Source organism: Centroberyx gerrardi, chromosome 13 (assembly GCF_048128805.1).
Source record: "Centroberyx gerrardi isolate f3 chromosome 13, fCenGer3.hap1.cur.20231027, whole genome shotgun sequence".
NCBI lineage: Eukaryota > Metazoa > Chordata > Actinopteri > Beryciformes > Berycidae > Centroberyx > Centroberyx gerrardi.
In genome coordinates, this window is record NC_136009.1 from 11,565,214 (window position 1) to 11,576,080 (window position 10,867).

At 40.3% G+C, this 10,867-nt stretch overlaps 1 protein-coding gene across 1 annotated transcript; it reads right to left on the bottom strand.

Annotated features, from left to right (window-relative positions):
* Positions 1 to 1,454: 1,454 nt before the first annotated feature.
* On the bottom strand, positions 1,455 to 4,330 carry gadd45aa (growth arrest and DNA-damage-inducible, alpha, a). Its single transcript, XM_071899973.2, has 4 exons — positions 4,166 to 4,330; positions 3,477 to 3,578; positions 2,919 to 3,144; positions 1,455 to 2,347 (listed from the first exon to the last, which is right to left on the bottom strand). Exons 1-4 carry the CDS (start codon positions 4,231 to 4,233, stop codon positions 2,234 to 2,236), a joined length of 510 nt encoding a protein of 169 aa, XP_071756074.1. The 5' UTR covers positions 4,234 to 4,330; the 3' UTR covers positions 1,455 to 2,233.
* Between the last annotated feature and the right edge of the window lie 6,537 nt (positions 4,331 to 10,867).

Sequence of the window (10,867 nt, forward strand, 5' to 3'; positions counted from 1 at the left end):
AGGATATCAGGATATAGGTGTTCATATCAATACCTCCCATGTTATGTGAAGACAAGTATGTTGACATAGAAATATTTGCTAATTTATGCATCAATTATCTTAATTAATTTCCTCATTAGCATAACTGGTTATGTTTAATATATCGTGGTGATTATGGCGGGACATCCGGCAGCTAAAGTACCTCTTATTTTCCTGTATTTCATTTTCAACATTTTGAACTGGCCTCAGAATAAGCCAGCTTTGTCTTAAACTAAAACAATTCTGCCAAATGGAAAACCTGTAATGAAACATTGAGCTCTACAGTGGGAGCAGCAGGGCAGCGCAGTAAGCAGGGAAACCAACCGGAAGACTTTTGTGGCAGCAAGCATCTGCAAGACACTGAATTCTCACCAGCTCCAGGGTGCTGCTCTGTAGCTGAGCCTGTGCTCGGACTGCAGTATCACAAATAATAATAACAATAATAACAGAAACTACAGCAAATAATTACAGGGGTACAGTTAAAATGAAGAGCAAAGAGTTATATCACTTTTATTACTACTGATGATATATTTCATAAGGTTTTATACAGCCTACAAATTGAGCAACATTAACACCTGTCATATTATCTCCCTCATATGAAAGCTGAAGGTCAATCAGAAACTGGGTCGAGCAGCTCAAAGATGAGACAGAGCCTCTCCTCTCCTCTCCTCCTTTTCTCGTGATTGTGACTCTGCACTTACCAAGGGGAATGCCTGCCTTGCATCACCTCAGTGACGCTGTCAACACTCAACATCAGCTAGTACACCGGTGTGCATGTGACACAATCGGAAAAGGAAAGGGGGGGGGGGGGGCGAGTGTAGAAGGAGTGGTTTCGACTGGTTTACACAACCGTTTGCACGCTACTGCCTCCCTTACAGAATTTTCTGAGGAATTCCAGTCATGTGGTCTACAGTAAGTCACACCAGTCTCTCTCTTCCCGGGACCAGAGCCAGCCAGCCAGCGACCGGCTCCAGCTGCCTGTGAGCTGACAATAGTTGATGCAACTTGTCTGATAAACATGTAACACTCTATTATGAATAATTTATTTAATTCAATACCTGCAATATATGCATTGTTGCGCTGTATCCCCTCTTTTACTTTGCAAACACGTGTGCAATTGTCACACACTCTATTCAAGGAAGTCAGCTGGTGAAATTGCAACCTAAACTGTCCCAACAAATCACACAGATTGGGTGAAAAGGGAAACTGTGTGGATGAATGAACATGTTCCTGCTGACCGAGGCAGAACAATCAGCAGCGAGCGTTGAGGATTATTGTTCTCTTCAGCTCAGAGATGTCACTGAGGCCACAGAGGCCAGCGTGACCCCTGTGATCCGCACGTGACTCCTCTTTACAACTGTTTGCTAAAGGTCAAAATTCAGCTCAGCTTTGCTAAATTTCCAGAAATGCAAAATGAAAAGACATCTAGTTCTGGCTCCAAAAATACTTTTTATTGACCACAATACATCTGTGTCTTGTATTTAGATTTTGCAAATAGTAAAAGTACAAAATGAAACATAAATACACTTAAATATCATTAGAAATAACTTAAATTGTAAAAAAAAAAAAAAAAAAAAGAACTATTTGTAGCAAAAACCAGTTGGCATAGGAAACACTGAATACATAGAATATCTTCATTGGATGTCTAGCCCTTCCCTTTTAAAATAATAGCAATAGCAACGTCAACATCAACAATTTAAATAAAATGAGTGAAATTGCAAAGGTCCAGTGTTTCAGCAAGTGCTTTGTTTCTGCAGAGAGAGGCCTAGGCCTTGGTCCACTCAACAGCTCACTTTTCTAGCTCTCCCCACTTTTTTGAGTCATCACAAAGGCTTTACCAAACAAATACATGATACAGTCCTTCTGTACAGTGTCCACCTTCACATTAAAAAGCACAGACGCTTTTTATTTCCACCTCATGACGATACATAAAAAGTGTCCCGCCATCTCATCTTGGTTGCCAAGGCTGACAGCCACAACTCCCAACAGGCCTGTCCCAGTGGAAATCCATCCCCCATCTTTTTTAAATACATCCCATCTAGATAGTGGGGTCTTTTTTCCTCCAAATTCATTAACTTAGATGTTGTTTTTCTTTCCCATCAGCGGTGCTATGGAATTTGATCTCTGGGTGGTAATGTGTCCATCAGGGTTCACACCACTCCTCCTGTGCAGAGAACAGTCCTTTCACAGGTCTTTGCTGCTGGTTGTAAGACGTTCATCGTTCAGGCAAGTTGATGATGGGTACCCACTGGTCCATACAGCGGCTCTCCCTGCAGAAGCGGTTCACTTTGCTCAAGGCCGGGTCCTTCCATGATGAAGAGTGTGGACTCTAAGAAAATTAATAAGACAGGAAAAAGGAATGATTTAACAGTTTATATGTCCATTTACATTGTTAGCGCTACAATAGGTTACAAACACCTGGAAGTTTCACAGCTGTGCATGCATGTGCAAATGAAAGTTATTTCCCTCTTCTGAAATTCCACAGAAGTCATATGAGGAAGGACGCAGTGTTTACTACCAGCATGAGAACATGTACTGGCAAGTCTGAGTGAAACTCACATGCATTGGCCTAGTAAATGTAGCTACAGGGCTATGCAATTTAATTCATACACGTGTTATAAAATGAAATGTACATAGCTTCAGTTTCATACAATGGCAGTTGTCATAATAAATACTGTACAATAGCTAGTTTACTTAAATTACAGTACAAGACTGGCAGCTGTAAATTGCAAAAGGGGGGCCGAGATTATAAAAAGGTTATAGGAACAATTTCAAGCTTACTAACACTTACAGCTTTGCTGTAACGCATAGGCCTAATCAACATCTGGTATAAAAACAGAATACAGAAGATTCATCTAGCCTGCCATGAAACTTGTCGGCTGGTGAGCACAGACACTTACCGTGACCAGGACACAGTGCAGGTCCATGGGCTCACCATTCTGCTTTCCCCCTCCTCCTCCTCCACCCAGTATCTCTGCCAGGCGCCTGGTGTTGTTCACTCTCAGGATGTTGATGTCATTCTCACAGCAGAAGGCCTGAATGAGTGTGAAGTGGATCTGGAGGGCCACATCTTTCACATCGTCATCATCCGTAGCCAGAATGCATAAAACCACATTATCAGGGTCTCTGAAGGGTAGAAGAAAAAGAAAATAGTTGTAATTAATCTATTTTTAACTTAAATATGAGTAAGCAGTGAGTGTAAATGTCCTGACAAGTCTGACAAATTAGTCTAGCAAACCTCTGAAACGTGTTAGAGGGCATAAAGAAAAGATAAAACTGCTGGCCCTAACCCAAGGGTCAGTGGTTAAGACATGCTGTGCCTCTAGAAAAGTTGGCCAATGGTTACTAGTGACCCTTCATAGTTCACATTTCTGTGTAAAAGTGTCAGAGAGATCTCCAACAACCATGCTGTGATAAGAGGTCTGGACCACCGTGTTAGCCGATAACCGTGCACTTACACATTCAGGGACTTGGCTGCCTCGTAGACACCAACTGTAATGCAGCCTTGCGGCAATGCAGAAGTGAGCACCTCTTCCAACGCCTTCGCCACAGAGTCCATTCTGCAACACAGAGACAAATTAGTTGATATTAATCACATTACAACGATGCCACATAAAGTTCAAGCTGTCCTTTGTCTAGCTGAACTGGGCTGCTAGCTAGTCGGGCTTCCTTTCAAGCACAACTGACAGATGTGCAAGTTCGAGTTGGTTGTCGCCACGTTAATATTATCAATTTTGCGGTGGAAATCGCTTTGATAGCTGCAGGAATACGTTAGGTGAAAAAAAAATACAGATTTCATACTTTAATTTCAGGTATTCAGAGACATTTTACCTGAAACCGGTGTGCAGCGTTAGGTTACTTATCGTTTAGTATTTGTTGACTGCCCAGGAAATACTGTCTCGCGACACGGGCTCAACAGAAAAGCAGTTGAACCCTGCAAGCAGCAACATGGATGATGTGCATTAAGTTACGTTGAAATGACACTGGCACATCATTTATATCGTGCATTAGTCTGCTGCATACTGCACATTAACACCAGAATAGGCTGGTGATAATTGGTGTTAAGAGTTTGAGAAACATAAAACGACGTTAGCCCAAATATATATATACATATATATATATATAAATACAATCCCAATGTATTTACCTTTCTTGAGAATAATCCCCACTTAGTTCCTCAAATGTCATGTTGTACAAAAAATCCAAGTCCACCATAGACTTAACAGTACTGATGATTCACTTTTAGTCCGGGTATCTCTCGACAATACACACACTCTCTCTGTACGTTCACTGTGCTGCAACTGACAGACAAATCTGGTAACTTCTCCTAAAAACCGTCCGGGACAATGCAGTCAGCCGGGTATTTGCATAGGTGTGATCATTGGTGGCATGCTAATTTATCGGGTGTTCTCTCGACTGGGATTGGCTGTAGGACCAACAGCAACAGCATGAGCTAGCGGTAGCCTACTGGAAATACTGCTGGACAGGCGTGGTCTGTCTCCAACCGGGTTACTTGCTACCGTAACTGCAGCTGCCGGTGACAGTGGCCAAATAACAAGAAGACGAGGTGCGAAATGCTTCTGGTCACAAAATAACTTGCGCACTTTATCAGTGTTGGTGAGCATCTCCTAAACCTGGCATAGAGATATACACGGCTAATTTGTTTGCAGCAATTTCTGGCAGCATATAGCAACCAAAAACAACATTCATTATATGTTCAAGAAATAAAGGGGACATTGCTCAAAGTGAATCTATTTCTGCTTATATCACCCTTACCTACAGGTATACAAGACACTTTTTTGAAGTTATGAATAAAAACGTTTTTGTAGAACTCACCTACGTTGCAAGAGAGGCCAGTTTCTGGAGAACTGCATGGCAACGAGACGCTTCTGGGCACACTGCGCTCTGATTGGACCGCTGCGGTGCGTGCGAAAACCTGGCTAAACCGCGCGCATCTAATCTGAGGGACAGAGTCCAAAAGACTGGCGCGCGAGAGAGGTACAAAGCGTGCAATCAACTCCAAGGAAACTACTATAACATTCCTGCAATATTCCTATAGGGACCTATAGTGTGTGTTTGGTACTCAATAGTGAGTTTACAGTGACTCTATAACGGCAGTGCTGGGGAGCAGTTTCACTACATGGAATTAATGTTTTTTGAGTTTGACGTATAGACCGAGTTAACTACTGCAACTACCAAATATATTTGTCTGTTTTAATTGTCAAGATTGTGCAATTCAGATGTTAAAGACCCTTTATTTTAAATTTAAAGACAGAAAGTTAATATTCCCTCCACTTTTTCTGCCAAGAACCCTAATTGCGTTGCTTGGTATGGTTTACTCGCTGGCAGACAGGTGTCTGAGTGAAAATGTAGTGTGATGGACATTAGCCTACATGCAAAAGAAAGTTAACATTCCTTACACTTCTACCTGTGATGAACCCAGATGAGGTTATTTGGTTTGCGTATACATCCACACTAGTTAGGCTACTGGCAAGCAGCTGACAGAGTGTGGCTATTATAGAAACAGTCAATATTTCAAATAAAATACTTTTTTTTTTTTTTTTTTAACATCTAAGTGGTATTATTTGCAGTCATGTGATTTTGTATCATGACAATGCAGATATAGACATACAGTAATCATGAAGTAGCTTGAACTATTTCTCCTAAGTAACTGGTAAACAAAACTACATTTCTCTTGAGGGTAGCTTTGCTGCAGTTCAGCTTCTTCCAATGTAAAGTGGTAGCTTGTAAAAACTATACTTTCAAATAGCTTTCCCAGCACTGCTTAATGTTATGGTAGCATCATAATATTCCTTTAATACTCCTATAGGATATTATATAGGCTATATACGTACATTCAGGAGCTATGATTTGCACATTTTCATGATCTTGGACATCATTGGACATCATTACATACTGTACATCCAAGTATCTAACTTTGATGAGGACTGCAGACTGTGAGCCAGTGAACTGGACCATGGATGTTATTGACCTATCTAATTTTCTGTCCAAATTTGGTAGAACAAAATGCACAATGTGAAACTGTAAGGCGATCAGATTGTTTACATTTTACACTGTGGACCAGAGGTGGGGACTCGAGTCACATGACTTGGACTCAAGTCAGACTCAAGTCACAATTTGAATTGCTTGAGACTTGACTTGGGTTCTGGTGACTTGGGACTTGACTTTGACTTGTACTTTGATGACTTGAAAAGGTTTCTAAAGTCTCGACAAAAGATCTTGTGTTTGTGTAAATGACTTAGATTGAAACTGATGAGACAACCAGACGACTGAATTTAAATTCTGTTTTCTGAATTTGTATGACTGAATTTATTGAAGTTGAAACTGATTATAGAAATCAAACTCATGATGCTCTTACCAAGTTTTTATCCTATTAAAACCATATTGCATTGAAAAGTCCTAGATATTAAATTGATAAGATATTAAATTTAAGATATTAAATTGATACTGGACTCTTGATTGGTTCTCACTTGGTGTTCTACATTTAGACTTGAGACTTTACATTAATGACTTGGACTTGAATTGAACTTGACTTGGTAACCTACATTTAGACTTGAGACTTGTGCCTCAAGACTTGAGACTGATTTGGGACTCTGGGTCACAACTCTGCTATCGACCATCCATCCTGAAAATGCTGTAAGCAAGTGGACAGATGCAAATTATGACAATAGAGTAAAGATTTGGTACAATAGTTCCTGCAACATATGAATGCCATTTCATACTCATATATGAGACTTCTTCACAGAAACATCTGAGATTAAGACAGGAGTACGTCTTAATCTGGAATAGTTAGGTTAGGACATTTAAGTAGCTTTTATGAGCATGGCTCAAATTTGGTCCAGTTACATCTGGACAATGAAGTCTAGGTTTAGAAAACCAATTCCTTATCTGATTCTGGTGTAGAAAGTTTCCTGAAACTCCCAATTTATTTTAATTTTATGTATATAGGCTGTGGAGTGGACATGGAGTGAGATAAAAATCAACCAGTCAGAGCCAATATTAAACAAAATATCAAAAATAACATGGAAGTCATCAGAAACTAGAACACAGTAAATGGAGAGAGGGCTGTTATGCTGCCTCCTGGTGGCTGCTGTCAAAACTCCTTGAGAAAAGGCTTGCTCATGAATGAATATGAAACAGTGTTGCCATCTTCACAACATTATGTAATATTTTATTGACTTTAATTATATGTAAACTACTAAGGGTGCAGTTAGGGTTTTGCAAGGTGCCACAGAAACTTACATTAACATTATTTAGGGTTCAGAATCTTCTAAACTGATTTTTCTGGAATTCTTTGATGTCTTATCACATCCTTAATATTCTCTTATTATAATATTTTTCAGCTATCATACAATGGATGGAACTGGAATCATTGGAATAATTTCCAGTGTCCAATTTAATTGGGGTATGTGACTCTGGCATTACAGTTAAGGACATGGGAATTTGATGCCCATGGACTTGGTTTCCATTGGTGTGATCAGCAGTGTAGGTGACTTGAAGGTAAACAGTGCATATGATGTGATGGTGAAAATATATCTTCTAAGGTGCAGCGTTTCATGAGATTTGGGTATGGCATAATAAGACTAAATATTGGAAGCTGTAGCCTCATTGACCTAAAAGTAATTCCAGAAATCACATTTGCATGTGATGATGGAGCATTGAATTAATATTTGTGAACATGGAGATTTCTATCAGAGATAGAATCCAGGGACTGTATTCACAAAAGTGCTCTAAAGACAGAGCGTAAGAAGTGGAGCAAAATGTTTGTATGATCAGGAGAAGATTCTTGGACTTGTCTGGAGGAAGTGAGGGGGTTGATGGTATCTGTTGGGACCTGGCTGGGTGTCATCTACTAAACTGGCTCATCTGTTACTTTTGCATTTTGAAAGGAGTGAAATTGAGAAGGTAAATATTGAGCTCCCTTATTTGTGTTGTTGAAATGTGTCACGATTAACGATCCCATCATGAACACTTGGTTAACTTGGAAGTCAACCAGGTTTGTGGTCAATGGACACTTTTATCTGATGCTCTTTATTTGAATGGTCACAGTTCAAGCAAGTACAGTTAATGTGAAATACATGACAAGAGAGGTAAATCATACTTGTATCACCATATATAAAAGTATTACAGAGGTCTCTTATAACAGACTGCTAAAGCTGTCAATTGTTTTTCTAATTGCCTCTACCTTATCTTATGCATGGCTCTTGTAATGTGTCTGTTTTCCCACTGGATGGAGATAGGGAGCCTCTAGAAACTGTGGTTATGGGCACCACACTCACATAGTGTTGGTGTTGTTAACTGATACCAGTTTAGAAAGGGAGGTATTAGCCTCATCTTTACACTGTCATTTGTGTATTACATGTAGTATGATGTTGTGATCAGTTGGTATGTCAGTTTTGCTGCTGACAAGTTAGCATGTTTGGGCCAGTGGCACTTACTTATCTTCCAGAGTGAGAACTACAATGTAATGAGGAAAACTGGTGCTATATAGGAAAGTGTATTATCTCTGTCCTCACATGCTAAACTGTTGCACTGGCCACTCTACTTCTCTCTAGTTGTAGCCAAATCCTCAGTGGTTCCCACAATAACTACATTTTCACTGACAGCTCAGTCGAGGTGTTTAAGTTTGCTGATCACACTACCCTAGAGAGTAGGGGTGTCACGATTTCGATTCTAAATTGAAAATCGATCGAAATGAGCGTTCGATTTCGACCTTCGAAATCACAAGCAGGTTCGCGATTCTCCCAGTGTTTTTTTTCTCTCCACCCCTGCCTACTTGCACGTGTCTGAAGAAAAAAAACATTTCAATGACGACACAGCGTAGCTGCTAGAGAGCTCCTGTTCTATATTTCACTATAGCGCCCAAGAGCGCCCATCATTTTTAAATTGTTTAAAATGTACCAAAAACTGAAAATCAAGTTATCAGCTTTGTTTTATATATACTTCAAGTTGTCATCGATGAACTGGAACCGGAAAATACTGTATATCTGATGACACTGAGACGTTTGATTTTCCCCGGGTTTAGTCGTCCTCCACCGGTAGATCTAAAAATGGCTTCGCCGGCTAAGCGTCACGCTTTTAAAACCTTCTGGAAGCTGTCAGATTGTGCTGTGAGACAGAACCTGACCCGTCGTATGTAGTGGAAAGTTACGAAGACATTGTGAGTTGAAGTCTTTTGATCGAAATCGCTTGTTGTTGCTCGATAAAACAAGACACAAGATCACCTTCACTAAACAGCGGGACCTACCTGCTCTCACCACTGGAGACGGACGCTGTTTTCCGGGAGGCAGTGCGCCGAAGAGTCGGTAGGAGGACTGGCCGGGTCGCTACGACTTTTATCCATATAAGTTTGGCAACTTTTTCCATATTTGTTTGGTGACAATTATTGTCTGATGTTATTACTGTGTGGGCTGAAGCGCTGGAGGTTTTGTATGTATTTTGAAAGCTTATCATTAGCCAAGATAGGAAGGATCTGTTTTGTTGTCATACTGTGAATGTTGACACCTGAAGTAAGGAGACGCCCTGAATCGCCTTGCCATGTATTTGGTACCAAATTAAAGGGAAAGTTGTGTTTTTTTAAATGGAAAAACTTTGAAAAAATTTGACCATATGGCCTTAGTGTGGTACATTCCAAAAAAAAAATACGGCAGTTACGTATATCACACTTGATACCATCTTTTTAAAGAAGAATTTAAAAATGTAAATGACAGTTGTCAGGGCATAAAACCAATGATCTGTTGATCTTTACAAATCAAGACTCGATAGTCTAACAATGGCATAGCCATCAGTGCTGAAAAAAAAAATTTTTAAATCGAAAATCGAATCGAATCGTGACCTTAAAATCGAAAGTCAAATCGAATCGTGGATTTGGAGAATCGTGACACCCCTACTAGAGAGCCTCATCAAAATATAATTACAAACCCATCTACTGCAGAGAAGTGCCCCATCACATGGTGTGCCCACGATAACACAGAGCCCAACACCCTCAAAACAATGGATCTTGTCCTAGAAATCAACGCCACTACTGTCAAGTGGCACACAATCTCAAAAACACTCAAATAGGATGAAAACATCTCCATCTTACTCAAGAAAGCCCAATATAGGATGTTCTCCCTTCAGTAACATAAAATGAATGTATTGCAACCTGGTCCAAGCCTACATATCTATAATCAGAAGCATCCTGGCATTCTCCATTACAATTTGTCTGCTCCAAAGCAAAACATCACACTGTCATCCACAGAGTTGAGAGGGCCACTGGCCATCAGCTACCCTCCATCAAGTAGCTACCTGATGCCAAATGAAGAAATGGAAATGGAGGATTGTGTCTGACAGTGCCTGAGGTGACTCACCTGTTCCAAGACGTTCCCTCTAGGAGGCAGCACTAGTCCACATCTACTGACACCACCTGCCATCATGACAGCTTCTTCCTACATAATACACCCTTAAAGTCCTTTACTGCTTCTTCACTCACTTCACTTAAAATATTTAATTATAGTGCCACCATCTGATGGATTGGGGTTATATTTGATGTGTCGCAAGCCACCACTATTATCATTTACATGTCTCTGTCAAATAACATCTCACAGGAAATTGTGAAGGAAAATAATACAAGCTTGAACCCCAAGAATAAAGACAGTTCCATAAAGGGACAAAAACAGTCCAACAAAGGTTCTGCACCTCATCAACAATCCAATACCTGATTCAGCCACAGTAGAAACGTTCACCTCCAGCTCCTTTGCCATGAAGCTGAGTACAGAGAAGACTGCAAAGCCAGCTGCAAAGCTGGTTAAACTGTTCAACAGACATAAGTATTAACTTTCTCTGAACA